The 16,328-nt window shown below is 34.0% G+C and overlaps 1 protein-coding gene across 14 annotated transcripts in view; it reads right to left on the bottom strand.

Moving 5' to 3' along the window:
* The window catches only part of PPFIA2 (PTPRF interacting protein alpha 2), a 348,861-nt gene that overhangs the window by 115,907 nt on the left and 216,626 nt on the right, over nt 1-16,328 (bottom strand). For all 14 annotated transcript variants that reach the window (XR_010830989.1, XM_066995740.1, XM_066995699.1 and 11 more), the window contains one exon: nt 8,028-8,192. Coding sequence is in view for 13 of the 14 variants with exons in the window: in XM_066995740.1 (XP_066851841.1) it covers nt 8,028-8,192 (165 nt within the window). In the remaining variant the exon portion in view is untranslated. The remainder of the gene's footprint in view (nt 1-8,027; nt 8,193-16,328) is intronic.

Here is a 16,328-nt window from a genome sequence, read left to right as displayed (position 1 = left end):
ACCATTTCTGTCTTTCACTAGCTCTACACAAATAAAGTCCATGTCCTACCAGTGAGGGGTGTAGTCCTGTCTCACAAAGTCTGATTTGAACCTCTTTGAAAACAGTGGGAGCTGGCAGAATATAATTTCTTAATGGAAATCTCAGCCCACATGTAAAAAATGCATAGAGAAATGAGTCTTCTTTCTGGCTTCAGTCCTCTTGGCTGTAAGTTCTGCTGAGGGACAAGACGATTGAGGAAAATTTCACAAGATGGTAATTGCTACTAGCTGAAATTAAATGCAATGAGTTGGCAATTTTACTTTAATTTTTCCTAGTTTCCTGAAACCTGCATATATTCAAGCCCAAGTGAGTTGATTTATAAATTCTCATTTATAAACGAGAATGCATGTTTTTAAAAGTCTAACACTTGCATTCTTTTAGAGTATTGTTAGAATTTGCAAACCAACAAGGCCACATCACTGAGGAGGTCAGAATGCCATAGCGAGCTGGAATCACAAAAAAACTTTTAATACTGTAGCTCTGTACAACTGAATCATAGTGGGTTTTATACAGACATTTTACAGCCTGAAAAACAACTCTACCTGGAAATAATAGGCAGCTGTTTTAAAGACAAAATAGGAGACATTTTTTACATAACAATTCAGAAAAAATAGGTAGAGAATTAATGTCATTCTTTTGAATATCAAGCTATTATATTCAAATCCAAGCTTTGCTTTCTTGTCCTTTTGTCAGTAACAACATGGAACAGTATCAGCGTGAAACAAAGCTACAGATGGAAATTGCCTTGTCTTGTACTGCCTTGCCTTCCTTTCCCTTCCTATTCCTCCTTTGCATGTACACAGTTAATGTGCTGTCTTTTTTATAATGACCTAACCAAAATTGTAGTCTGATGGCTCTTATTTTTTCTCTGAATATAAGATTTTATAAAGGATCTGAAAGCAAATCTGTCTTGGCACAGAAGTCTTCTTTTTTCTTTTCATCTGAGCAATGAACAACTAATTTAGACTCACATTTGCCATGGTGACATTGGAAATGTTGCAACTAATTCTTTGTGTTCAACCACATACTTAGCAGTTATTAAAGCTGAGGAAATCTTCCATTATGCTAGTGAAAAAGAAAAAAAAAAAAAAGAAAGAAAGGAAAAAAAAAAGCTGTATCAGTGTTCTGATTTGAAGGAGAAATCTGCTCTACTTTACTGCCCAGAAATTGTTACTTTATTTCTTAATTCAAATTTACTTCTCAGTCTTCAACTGATTTCAAAACACACTTGGGGAAGAACACAAAAGCTGAATAAAGATTTCAGGTTTGGTCATTCACATTCCAGAAAAGAGCACAGGTTACAAAGACCATACACATATGAATATGAATATGTGTATTCAATACACATATATTGTGAAAAAAACTTTGAGAAATATTTACCAGTTTGTAATTGTGTTAAAGTTTTCTTGACCTTTTAAAGTTCATATTTAATAAACTTTGAACCTAAATAAGGGACAACAGCAAAAGTCTCTGAAAGCCATATAAGTATGTATTGCACTGATTTTTGTATTGGATTCCCTCTTCAAATTTATGTTAAAGCAAACAAACAGAACCATCTCAATTTGTCATAGATGCAGTAAAATCTGTTTTTCTGTGTCACTTGCTTCTGAGAGACAAAGGAGCGGGAACAACTGCAAAGTATGTTTATCTGATACATTTTTTTTAGATGAATTAATAGAATTTGACATTGTTTTCTCTGTTCTGTAGCTTAAAGACAGTAATCGAGTAAATGTCGTTCATATAAGTAAGCATTATCTTACTGTGATTGAGTTTATCACTTCAAAAATAATGTACTACCTAAATTTCATACAAAAAGTATTCCTGTTTTCTTAGGCACTAGCTAAGGTTTTACTAAACAAGACTTCACAAAGTAAGACTAACCAGATGTCATCTGATCTATTGGAACACAGTACAATATGCACTCTTAAAGGCCAGATTCCTATTATGGTGCCACAGATACAGAAGAAAAGGCTTGCTCTCTCTTTGTTACTGGGTGAATCCGATGTGGGCTCAGATGACCGGGTACTCCACTGGCTTTTAAATGCAGCCCTGTTATCTTGAAATGTAACATAGTCAAGGTTATGTTAGCACCGCTGTCGGTGCAAAATATCACCCATCTTTCTCTGTCTCCTAGCAACTGCTTCCCACTTTTTTCCTAGCTGTCAAATTCTTTCTTCTTTCTCTCCAGATCTGCAGCCCACAAAGAGCTTTTAAAAACACTTGCACATGCTAGAATTGAATCACTTTTGTTCATGAACACTCTAGTGAATAAAAGCTCTCTTAGCTACTTGCTAATGAATAAAAAGATAGTGGTAACGTTGACGTGAATAGGTTGTTTTTGTTTTCAACAATAGACAGGTATACTTTTCTGCCATGAATTAATCTTAAGAGAACTAGTGTTTTTTGAATCTTAGCTAAGACAGTAAGACCTGGTAGTTTGTTTTCTCTGTGAAGATCAATTGGACATTTTGTCTTAACAAATCATATAAAAATGAACTTGGAGAAGAAGTTGCTTATGTTTCTTCTTTCCAAATGTACATTTTAAAAGTTGAACTAAAACTCTAAATCAAAATAGAAAAAAAATATGCAGAAAAAAAAGTTCAGACATATTAGGAGGGAACTAAGCTACATAACAGTATGAATAAATAACATTTTTTTTCTAGTTTTTGTTCTTCCTGAACTACATATAAGGAATATGTACTTCCTGACCTACTCAAGTACAATGACTAGTCTAACCATGAAGTTTATCTAAGCTTGTATTTTCTATTCCATACTAACGATGTCTAGCAAACCTCTTCTTCATTTGCTGCGTTATAAACTGTTTGATATATGCATGTATACCCCATGATATTCCATAGTTTTGTTTTACATTTATATATTTTTTGTTGCATGAAACAAAGAAAGTTATCAGCTACTTAACAGCAGTAAAAGAAGCCTTTGAGACCTGAAGCATTTAAGCAGGTCAAGGATGATTAACTGAATTGGTATATCCGTACAGATCATCTTCCCTATAAATACAGCTGTAAATTTCAAGTGACTTATGCAGTGGCAAAGCCTATTAAAAATGTGATGTTAGAATTTCACACTGATCCCTGTCCTAGCCAGTCCTAACCTCTGTTTAAAACTCATCCTTTTTATTTTTTTTTATCAATACCCATTGTTTGCAGCATATAAAATAACTTTGTACTTCGGAAAAAAAAATATAAAAAAATCACTGAATGTAATGTTACTGTAAAAAAAAAAGTCTAGATTCCTTTGGAATGAAAAATTATATAAAATATGTCATTAAATAGACCAGCTATGCTGTGACCCTTTCCATGTCTTTTTGCTTACTGAGGATGTGTGACAACTCTAAATATGAAGAAAATCTAGAATTGGTAGCAAAACTGCCTGTGTTAGTTTTCAGTTTTCTAAGAAATTTAGTATAATTAGACATATAAAGATGCTTGAAAATATGTATAGTTTATGTCAAATTAAATTCCCATAGAGAAATACATTTAGTGCAGTATCAATTTCATTTGCTGTGACAATTCACTTGGCCAAGAAGACACAATGAATTATTTGAGATACATATAACACAGTAAATAGACTGTAAAAGTATAAAACAGTAAATAGACAAATCTAAAGGAACGCTATCATTACCTCCATGCCCTAAGATGAAAATTTGCACAAAGTAAACTACAACCATGACTTTGGCATTGGGTAATAGGGTAAGAATAACAGCATACTCTTACTACCTTCTGCTCTCCAGGACTTATCTATCGGGTTTAACCAAACAGGACTGGCTCTCTGCTATCGGGAAGTTCATTCTATAGGGAATGAAGAGATGCTGAAGGAGTTGACAGACAGTGAAGTAACTGTTAAAGATACCCATGCTCTCTCTGAATAATGCTATCAAGGCCATGGTTTCTCTTTGCTGGTCTGTCTTTTGGATGAAAGCTAAAGGTAAAGCCCAGACTTCCTGTAATATCTAGAGAACCAATAAGCATTCTGAGATAAGTTCAATTCCTGGTTCTCCTTATACTTAAAAAGGCCTCCCTGGAAAGACAAATCCTAAATTGATATGTTTTATTTTCCATCTTAGAGTCTGTTTTATATTTTTCATTGCATTTTATTATAGTAATAATCGTGTTTTTATAGTTGTACTGTGTGCATAGCAATCCTTGCACCACTAGTCAAGTTTTGTGACAAAGCTTGTTACAGCACTTCAAGGTGTTTTTGTGTAGGAAGTGAAGATACGACAGCAAATTTGCGTTTAGGAAGAATGTAAACACTTTCTGAGGTTTTTTGTAAGGATTTAATGAAAATACCTTACTATGCTTTTTCGAGATTGTAATGGCTAAGTTATTAGTTTTCAATGCAATTCTGTCAGTTTTCTTAGTTTTCTTTACCCTTTATCCTTAACCTACTTCCGTTTTGGGTGCATTTTCTGATGAGGCAGTTTTTATTTCCCATGACATCAATATATTCTGTATCATTTTATTTATTTTTTTTTCCCTCACTATTTATTAGTAACATCTGCCAACTGACCTCCCTAAGCACAGCAGCAAATCTGTGGGAGCAAAGCACAACCCACAATGCAAGAAGACAGGACACTTTAGTGAATTGGACGTACATGAGTCAAAGAGGCTAGACTGGCTGCATGCAAAGGTGCTGACAGACTTGATTAATTCATTGTCATAGTGAGGCTTTTAACATCTTTGAAAGGTCATGGCAGTTAGGGAAGGTTCCCAGTGGGTGGAAAAAGAACAAATTGTGTCCATCATCACAAAAGGAAATAACTATCCTGGGAAGATCCTGGAAAACACAAACTGATCAGTGTTGTGATGTTTATGGAACAAATACTCCTAGAAGCCATTTCCAGGCAAATAAAGGATGAGACAGTGGTTGGGAAGAGCCAGCATGACTTTGTAAAAGGCAAATGTCACCTGGCCAGCCTTACTACCTTGTGTGATGAGATGCCTGGCTCCGTGGATAAGGGGAGAACAGTGAATGTTTTAAGACTTTTTGCAAGATCTTCCATTTACCCCTGTAGAGAAAAAGCTGAGTTATACAGTAGATGGAAAATTGGCTGGACTGAAAGGCTCAGAAACTGGTGATCAATGACAAAATCCAACTGTCATCCAATTACTATGGATGGAAGAACCTCAAGCAACATAACAGGTTTGGGGTGGAGAAAGCAGTTTTGAAGAAAAGATTTATATATTGTGGTGACCATCAAGATGAACGATTATGCCCTTGTGAATAAGGCCAGAGGCACCTGGGGTTACTTCAGCAAAAGTGAAGTCAACAGGTCGAGGGATTTGTTTATATCGCTCTACTCAGGACTCTAGAAACTGCAGCTGGAATACTGTGTCTGGTTTGGGGCTTTACAGTACAAGAGAGACACTGATGGACTGGAGTGAGTTTAGTGGAAGCCCATCAAGCTGGTCAGGGGCTGGAGTACATGGCATATAAAGAGAGGCTGGGTCATTTCAAACTTAAGAAAGGAAGGTTCATGGGAGACTTTATTGCTGTCTACAGATAGCTAACAGGAAGCTGTGAAGAAAAAGACAGCTTCTTCTTGGAGATGTACAGTGATAGAGCAAGAGGCAAAAGGTGAAAGACTCAGCAATGGAAATTTCAACTAGATGTAGAAAAAGAAATTACAGTTAGGGTAATGAAACACTGGAACTATAATCATAAATATTTATTAGTCAATTTGGGTGTCTGCAGTCTTTTTCACTTCCATTATTTTTGAATAAAAATCCCACTAATTGCAACAATAAATGGTGTAATGTGGTAGCATTCTAACATCGCTTATCTGTATGATATATAAAACATCTGTGATCTATTCCTTTTAGCGAGAATTACTATAACATGAACACATAATTTTATACAGGATTTGTACTTGAAAATAATGTGTACTAGGTTTATAACAGATTATTCTAATACCATTTACTAAACTGCTTCCTTGAATAATCTTGGAATGTTTTATAATAAAATAGGATTCATTATTTCACAAGAAAAATGGTTCAAAGCACAGGTGAATAACACATAGAAAGAAGTCATTTTGGCCAATCAATTTAACAACTTCTTTTCTATTGTAACAAACCTCATGTTAATATCACTACAGATGGCTGATTTTTCTACACTGATCATTATCGTTACCACTTCCCAGTAAGAGACCCAGTAGACACATAAAATGTGTACCTGTGTCAGTCCAAAAATTTTAAATGGATACAGATTCAGACCTGTTATATTAACTAAAAAAAAATAAAGATAGAAAGAAAAGATTTTTAGGAATACAGGCCAAAAGATTATATTTAGCTTCAGTCTAAGTCTGTATCTAATCTAATTGATACATAAAATAAACTGCATAGTAAAATAAAACCTAAACATTCACAAAAAATATATATAAAAGAAGTAAATAATTGCTGAATAATCAGAATATATTTAAAATTTATTTCTTATTATTTCTCATATTTTTCCAACATGATGTCAGAAAGTACAAAGCAAGAGAACTCTTTATAGTTTTATGAATGTCTAAAATGTTGGATAAAAATCAAGGCTCAGACCATAAACCCTTTAAATCCTCAAAAGATTTTTTCTTAATAATACAGAATTTTGTAAGTCTTGATGATGGCCCAAAGCTTATTAAAACTAATTGCTAACAGCAGCTAGAAGTCACTATATTCCATTTTCTAAATTTCCTTTCAATATGCTTTCATGATACATAACTGAATAGAACATATACCTAAAGAGATATACATAAAAACAAAATAATTTTGGAGTCAGCATAAGATACTTAAATTAATTTAACTCTGAACCTGACACTTAAACCCTGAATGACTCATAACCCACACTGTTTCACTCTTTAGCTAGCAGTGAAGAATAAATGCTACTATATGACTACAGCTACTCTTTTCATAAAGCTGTTTTTTAAATAATAGTTCCTTAAATATTGTCATCTTTCTTCATATATTTCTAAATAAAAAGTTAATTTTATTACTATGAAGCCAATGAACTGGTTCTATACAACAGAACTCAACATTGCAGTCAACAGTTTCAGATGCTGTGCTGCACAAGAGGACTCCACTGTTTACTCAGCCTCCTCAGAGTAGCAACTCAGATGCAGTTCTGAGCCCAGAGAAGTGAGCCAAGACAGACTCTACAAGGAACTAGGTTCCTTGCTTGTGAACAATGGTTTTCACATCCTCCCTGCATGTGCAGTTTTGAAGCATTTACTAATTCAGATGCATCATTTTCTGAGTATATTTTTTCTAGACTTGAATTAGATTTTTGTAATTCATGTAAAGAAATACGCAAGGTGATACCTCAGAATTACATGAAGTTTCATTCACACACAAGTCTTTCCAATACAAAACACATACAGAATCCAGTGGAAAGACTCCCTTTAATAATATGTGTAGGCAGTTAACATCATGAATGATTTTTAATCTTGATTCTGCAAGCCCTCCATTAGCTTTGACAATGAAGGATCTACTACTCATTTTATACTACCCTAATCTTAGAGAAAATGCTGTGCTTATGCAGTAAATGCCGTAAACATCTCTGAAACTTATGCTTTCCTTCTAAAAAGTTTTAAGAGGAAAGCTCTTTTATGTACTTAGAAATGTCTTTTTCTGCCTCAGTTTGTGTTTTTAAAGTTTGAGAAGTCTACATTTTCTCATCAATAACTTACTTGAAAACATATTAGAGACATAAATTCCATCATGGCATGTTTATTTTATTCCTAAATAGGAGAAGTCTTTCTGGTAAGGGACAGATTTACTTGTTTTGAAGTCAGTATTACTGACTACAAAAGACAGCTAAAGTGACCCAAATTGCAGAGTAGCTATTGGTCATACTTTCTTAAGGACTTCTTTGAACATGTAAAAATGTTTTAAGTACAAGATGTACCAAGAAGGAAACACACAATAAGCATTATAAAGCACAGTATAGTAAGTTAAAGGGAGTATCTGATAATATTCTTTCCACACTGTACCTTTTCATCCAAAGCCTTATGGTGCTCAAACAGCGATTTCAGAGCTTTGAGGACCTCAACTTCACTGGAAACTCCTGAAGGAGACTGTGCTTGCCGTTTCACCACTGTCATCCTCAGTGACCTTTCGTGTCTTGAGACAAGGCACTCCAAATGCTCCAGTAACAGCTATTGGATTTGATATAAAAGGTTATTAATTCTTGTGCACTTAAATGCTATGGAAATTCTAACTACAAAGTGCATGATACCAAATGTCAATTTTCTTGGCCACCTCATTATGGGAGAGACTGTTGGAATTATTGCCAACATTTTATGATTCAAAATCAGATGAAATCAGATCAGTAGAAAAATAGAAAATCAACTCATAATTTCATTTAAAACTCTTTGAAAAGTAAACAAAACAAATCAGCATAGAGTCACTATTTAACTAAGTACACATTTACATTATTTGTCATTGTAATTGATAAGCATTAGCTATCAAATAACAATCAAAACCAGTCTAAAACATCATGCAAAAATATAAAAGCAGTTTATAATTATTTCACCTTAACTGTAATATCTTCAAATTATATTGGAAGTTACTTAACCAAGTATGTAAAAGCAAAATGTATATTTCATTAAATTTTTCAGATTATTTACTCTAACATGTCTTTATCGTTGCTAACGTGTTCTAAAATGTTCATTGTGTCTGTTGTATTACAAACATGAGGGAAGACAAAAAGGTTCGTGAACAGGGTATTTCAGGCTATTGTAAATAACCTGCAGAATAACCTGTAAATGACATATTGTAAAAACATATGATAATCGTTTGTCATTATTACTCTAAGTATCTTAAAAGAAATACTAAAATGACATCTTGGCGTACAGAAAATTCACCATTTATCTAGGCTTTCATATCTCTCTGTTCTTACTACTACTGTTCTTATTTCTTAGTTCTTAGTTCTACACTACTGTTCTTACTATCTGAACATAGAAGATAATTGCTTAGCTGTAAGGCTGTAACAGGGTAGCTAAATTCATGAATCAAAACACTTGATAAATGTATTGCAGTTACAACATACAATTATACCTAAACCACTGAACTGGAAATTTTAAAGTTACGTAGATAATTGTTTATTATTGCTCCTTTGATGCTATTCTTAATATAGCTACTATTAGAAAAGAGTTATATTTATCTGTCATCTATAGCTATTCTCAGACATGTAATGACCTTTATTGTTACATGAACTAATAGAGACAAAAGAGTATAAACAGAGTATAATCACATTAGAATAGTTATATACAGCTATCAAACCGGGAACAATTCAGGTTTGATGTTATCTTTACTTCAAGCATGATTCCTGTATGTGGATTTGCACCTGTTTATAATTTTACAATAATTGCATTATCCACAAAAATAGTGAATACATATATGAATAATATTAATACACAAAGAATTGTAATGGCTCCATGAAATTCAAGAAAGATGGGTATTTTTCACCATTACTGAATTCAAGTGGTGGCCCATGTTTATCAAAAGCAAATGAGTAAGAAGATGGATGAGCATTGTCATTTGACATCTACAGGCCCAACAACGATTTAGTCAGATTTTTAATAACTTGAAGCAGTTCAAAGTAACAGGCAGATCTGAAGAGGCCCCTTCATCACAGAGACTTCTTGAACTTGATATGGAGATGTAGTAAGGTTGTAACTTAGATTAGATCAGGACTGTTTCCAAACATGGAGTCTTTCTGTTCATAACAGAAATTAAATGCACAGTTAACTGCTATCATAACAGAATTTTTGAATACAATCTAAATTCATTATCTTTTTTTTTTTTTTTTTTCCAGGCCAGGTAGCTATCTAGGAGATAACTGAAGAAAAGAAAGTCAATAGTTATCTAGGAGATAACAAAGGGAAAGAAAGTCAGTAGTTGATTACTAATTCTACAGCCTACTTTCTGTCCCACATCTCCAAAGAAAGATTTCTGGGGAAACTGGAAAAAAAAAAAAAAAAAGAAAAATACTGAACCACAGTTAAACTTTCAGCACAGCCATACCTTCAGTAAGTCTGCAGTTGCCCTCAGCTTAAACTGACACCCATTAAAACAATGCAGAATTCCATAATCTTGCTAACTAATTTTTGACCTCATGCTGAGCAAATTTATCATATTTGATGCCCTACTAACCTAAACAAGTCATCCTGGACAGATGATCAGAAGGGAGAATTCTTAGAGCCTGTATTCAAGTCTTCTTTAGAAGGAAAAATGAGAAAATCTGGTATAAGAGGGAAGAAAATTGATGGCAACACAGAATTCTTGACATGGAAAAAAAAATAATTACAGAAGGAATTATGCATAAACTATAGAACAGAGAAAAATAAGGAACACGGGAAAAAGGAGTGATAAGGAAAAAGTAGTGTACATCCAGCATCCCATTTTGAGCTGGGATAAACAGACGATCTTGACAGGGAACCTGAAGTCAGCATGGACAGAAGAAAGGTGGGAACCTTCTTAAGAGAAGGAAGAATGGAGACTGATGAAAGTGATGGGGACTAAGAAAATAAAGTTAAATAAGATTTCCACGTATTAAGAAGAGAGTGGAATGGTACAGGGGGGTACAGGGACCTCAGAATTTCTTATGGGGTGAATGTGGAGGAGTTTACCGTGTGGGATGAACAGCACAGCACCATAGCCCTTTGCAGAGCAGCAGATAAAATATTTAACTTTAGGCTAAGTTACTATGTTAAAAACTTGTAATACATAAAATTAAATCAAACCAAAGCCATCCATTTAATATACACAAAACTTAATTTTGTCCTTAACTGAGAATTATCATTTTAGAGGTGACAAATCCAAATATAAATGTCTGCACATATTTCATGGTTGTTAAATAAAACTTCAAGTGCAAAATATTGTGTTGCCTTTTTTACCTTAATATAGAAAGATGAGATGATGTCACAGGTAAGTGTCAAAGCACTCATGCCAGATTACTGAACTACTTGTGAACATTTCATGCTTTTTCTTACTGTTCTTATTCACTCTGGCCACTCAGCTAGTAGTGGTTCATTTTTCTGGAAACCACCTCTGCAGTATTTTCCTTGCTGTCAGCCCTCAGAGTGCTCAAGAAGACATGCTGACACAGCTTTCTGGCTGATAGCAATTTATTATTTTTGCTTTTCAACAGAAGTCAAGTCTATTTCTCCACAAAATCTGTGAGCACTGCTTACAGCAAATCCACTTTAGCTGACCAGAGAGTATGACTAACCTCCCTGTGCTGCATTACTCCAAGCCATGCTGAAAAGGAAGAACAACCAACCCAAGAGTTAGAACATCTGACTGAGCATCTGATGGCAAATCCTTGCTTCCTCCTCTGCTGAAATGATACTGCTATTTTATCCATTTTTTGCTTCAACTACATGTACATAAAGTGTGTATATACATTTATATTTAAAAAAGATCTTCCCTACTTTCCTGGGGATGGCACATGTAACTACAGTTACAGAACTATGAAATGTAACTACATTGATGGGGAAAGGGACATATAGAAACGCAAAACTGACATTGAAGAAAACAGTGTGTCCGAGCAATATTTAAGTTAAGTGACTGAAGGAAATCAAAGTATCTGGCTGGAGGGGAGATGGGTAGGGATGGGAGGGCAGGGGGTGTGTTGAAGACTTTCTCTGTTTCTCTGTCTCTCTCTCCTCAATAATTACCTTCCCATATATTTGTGAAGAACAAAACAAGATTTCACATCAAAATACTAATGTAAAAATATTGGTAATTAATTTAAATTACAAATAAATTATTAGATACAGCTTTAGGTATTGTTGTATTTTGTATGTTGCAATTACACACTGGCATTAACAAAGATCATGAGCTGCTGAGCATTTTCTGCTCCCTCGCACTGTGTCAAGCTGCTACAGTTGTCAGGCACTCACAGGGAGAGGCAGTTTGAAAAGAAAAGATGAAGATCAACAGCAGCAAGCGGGACGGAATCACCCACGCATAATATCCAGTCAATGCTATGCTTTTCTTGCTGGAAAGCATAAGCTTGACAGTAAATTATGAAACAATCTGACAACTGATTTTCTTATGCTGGGCAAATTTTAGGATCCTCAAGATGACATACTGATACTTTTACCTTAGCTAAATGTGGTGGAGGTTTCTAGAGCTCTGGACTCTTCCTGAGCACAAAGAATATTTAAAAATCATCATATAAAGACTGAAGAATGCTCTAGTGCATACTTTCTGAAGGAACGAAGCATATTTAAAATGATAATTAGAACTAAATAAGAATAGAGATAACTACTAGAATAAAGTTTACTGTATTTCTCAGATGACTTATAAAGCATTGTAAAATGGAAATGCATAATTAAATTTAAATACAAGCTACATGTACATAGGTTTTTGCCTGCCTATATTATTATTATTTTTTTTTTGCAAAAAATAAAGTTAAATATAAAATAAAATAAAATAGGAGAAGGTGACGGAGAGAAAAGAAGAGGCATAAATAATGGAAGATAGGGAAAATAACAATATAGAAGAAAAGGGATTTACTACACTGAGACACACTTGGTTTAAGGGATCCCTTACAGGAATGGGGCAATGCACTACGAGCCCAATGCTCTGTCAAGGTCTAGTTTCTCATCAGTACAGGCAACGCTGAATTTCCTTTCAGTCTGTATTTAGAATGCTCATTGTTTGGTGACACTCCAACTCTTGTGCAAGCAAAGAAAAGTAAAAAAAGCAGATATGGGGTTGCAGATTATCTTTAAAACCAGCCGTTAAAGCCAGTCATTTTCCTCAGCATTGTTTAATAGTGCTGGAAACCAATTTGCTCCCATGGTTAGCTGGGGCGATATCAAAGAGCTTTACTGGTAAACTGCTGGTGAAAAATTTTTCTTGGAAAAAACAAAGTTGCAGCCTAGCCGCAGCTTATGGCCTACGTTTGTTTCTGTAAATAAGATACTGGCAACCTGAAACCTAATGGAAATGCACATATGTGAAATAAAAGAATGAAAGAAAATGTAATAATCAGGATAATGATACAAAATATAGAAATGAAGAAAGGTTCTTTCATGAGAATAAGAAATGGCAATATAATGACTATTTGTTTGAATAGTTGCTACTACTTGTTATTATACAGTGTCTGGAAATACAGGTGTTGAATTGCTATCTATTAAGTAACTATTGTCACCCTGTTTTCTGTGACACAAGCTCTTATTTTGGAAGAAGAAATGTAGGGGCATAGAAGAGAGATCATAATATTGATGAAAAAATAATTACTTTTACCATCATTTATATTAGGGAAATAATGCCTGATTTTGCCTTTACAGAATCTTAGGAAACAATTATACTTTTTTTCATGCTTTCAGACTGTAAGAACTTGCATTATCTTGTTTAAAAAAGACAGCGCCTGTTTTAGTATCAGCAATTATTAAACTAATGTAAGTAAAAGGATCTCTAAGAAAATCGATTAAATAAAGGATTTAAACCCTTCATTTAAAATATATTCTTAGAGTTTTACAACACAACACAAGGACAATTTAATCATATAATGGAGGGCAAAATTCTGATCTATGTCTATTATGAGATGGCAGTGCCTAACTGAAGATGTTCCAGAAATCATTAATTAAGGAATTGAGACAATAAAGTTGAACCTAAACCAGTGTTTACTTCAAGTGCTTCATCTCCTGAGGTATTGAGTAAAAGAAAGATAACAACAATACCTTTGTTAGTATTTCATTCATGAACATAGGTTTCTTTTTTCTTGTTTCTAAAAAGACTTGAAATACAATATTTCTGAATAGTTTGAGTAACATTTTATACTATATACAAAAATTATACATTTGTGTTTTTTTTAGATAAAAATCAGATTAATCCATATCAGTATGTTAATAGATTTTTGTTTCAGGTGCCCAACCAAAACCGAATTTTCCTCATAACCATGTTCTGATTTAAAAAGTTAATCCTACAAACTTTTTCTACTTTTGAAGAATACAGACTGAGACAAAAATAAATTTCAACTTTAAATTTAGCATAGCCAAATTAGTCTTATTTTATAAGCCTGTGCCAAAGCACAAAGACATCAGTCTTATGTGATTGCTAGCTAGACAATATCAATAGAAATAACTGTAACAGTTTCTATTAAGATATTTTTGTATATGTTTTCAAAATCACATGCAATGCTTTTAGAGAGAAACTGTTTGTCTTCCTGTCAGCAATACGACACCAATCAATACATATACATATGCTCTTGCATTTTTTATTTTGCCTTATGTACTGACAGATTAAGTTGTCAGCTAAGTTGTTGACATAAAAATATTTCGACCATAATATGTGAGAAGTTAATTATTTTAGGCAGTAAAAATACATATTAAAAAGCAAAAGATCACTAGGGAGCTTTGTTTAAGAATATTGTTCAAAGGCTTGAGTAGGAACTCAGCTAAAGACTGGGGTAAGATTTAAACTATGGTCTTTTGGCTGAGACCTAGAATTTATGGGTCCCAAAGAATGTTATGCCAGTGTGTTCTCTCTCTAATGCATTTCACTGTCAAGGTCTGACACTGCAGCTTGTCATAAAATGGCAAATCAGGTCTTGAAGCTTTTTTTGTGGAGACTGGCAAAAACTGTATGAGGCTGCTACCATGAAATAAACACATGGATGTGGGTCTAGAATAAAGTAAAAAAAACAAAAAAACAAAAACAAAAACAAAAAAGCTATTAGCAAAGCTTAAATGGAAGTGTAAAAGGGAACTAGAAGGCAAGAAGTGGCTGGGAGTGTGTACTCAGAACCTGACAGACTTGCCATTTTAATTTCTTCTTGTTGATCTCCCATAGGTGCTTCAAACAGTATCTTTACACTGATACTACAGGGAGGTAAAAGGTTGGATTAAAAAGTTTCAAAACAGGAACGTGAGCATCTAGAACTGAGCTTCTTTATTTAAGAATAAAGAAAGTGATACCTGGGAAAAAAGTGGTTGTACTGGGTAGTGCTGCTATGTGTCCTTGGGGGCAGGTAAACCTTACTAGCATAGCTGAGCTAAAGCTGGGTTAGATGTGAACAGTAGTGGGGTGGATAGAAAGAAGCATTAGCTGGACTCACTTTAGCTATTAGAAAAGACATTTTTTCATTCCAAAAGTCTTCTAAATATTATTACTTTAATAAGAATCTTTATTTTAAGAATGGGAAAAAATGGAACAGCTTTTTCTGACAGCTTATTATTGCTGTTTTGCATTAATAACAGCATAAATCTCAGCTTATAAAAGTGCTTCATTATGGACAATGATTTGTCAATGAATGTTTGAAATCTTGTCACTAGTACGTCATTGAGATGATTGTATTCTGAAGACTTTAGGCTTTGTGCCTAAAATGCTGGTCTGTTCCTATAAACAAAGTGTATGGGAGCCTATAGAAAACAGCATGACTATTACAGCAGACTCTGGCGACTAACTTAGTATATGTCAGCTGAGAGCCTGGCAAGAATATATACACATGACACAATAGGGTCATATTTTGTTAATGAAAATGTTGGAGGACAGGCTAAGGCATCATCTCTGACTTTTTTCTCTCTCCTTCTCCATTAATACTTTGTCTATATCTTCCCCTCTTGTTTACAAAATGCATTTAAATGCATTTTCTGCATTTCCTATATATTTTTGTATACTAAATCTTTTCATCTCCAATGCCTAGATTTGTCCTTATTCTCAAGGAAAAACAGTAGAGTTTATTAATTTAAACTGTAAGGACTTCTGGCAAGATCATCACACTGTGTAACTCTCATTAATTAGTATTAAGTTCTCATAGAAAATCTCTTACCTTGTACTTTACATAGAATAAGAAGCATAAGATAGGACAATATATAAGTTTCTTGGTTTGCAAAGGAAGTGCTATGACAGAGCACAGTCTGACTTGTAGCTGACTCAGTTTCCTTTTCTCTCACAGTTTGGTATGTGACACTGACCACTGGGCTTTCTTTTTTTTTTTTTTTTTTTTTCCTACTCTGAGCTGCTTATTATATCAGACACACAATAGGTATTGGTACACTGCATTTTTAATATACCATACTCGGGGTTCAATTGGCTTTGCAGAGAAATGGAAAAGGCTTTGTGCTAGGCAGTTTTGTCTACATTCTTATGAAGAACATATGGCATCTGAGAAGATAACATTGCAAATTTGGTTATTTTTCTAGTTTGTGCTAGAAATTAACACAAATTATTGTTTATTCTATATAAATGGTTTTCTAAATTGACTTTCCTAGTTTTCTTCCAAACACTAAAAACAGGTGATACATGTAGCAGTTAATGATAATTTAAGCAGCTTT

Source organism: Anser cygnoides, chromosome 1 (assembly GCF_040182565.1).
Source record: "Anser cygnoides isolate HZ-2024a breed goose chromosome 1, Taihu_goose_T2T_genome, whole genome shotgun sequence".
NCBI classification, from domain to species: Eukaryota; Metazoa; Chordata; class Aves; order Anseriformes; family Anatidae; genus Anser; species Anser cygnoides.
Note: the sequence above shows the minus strand (reverse complement) of the source record. Positions and strands in the feature narration are given on the sequence as shown.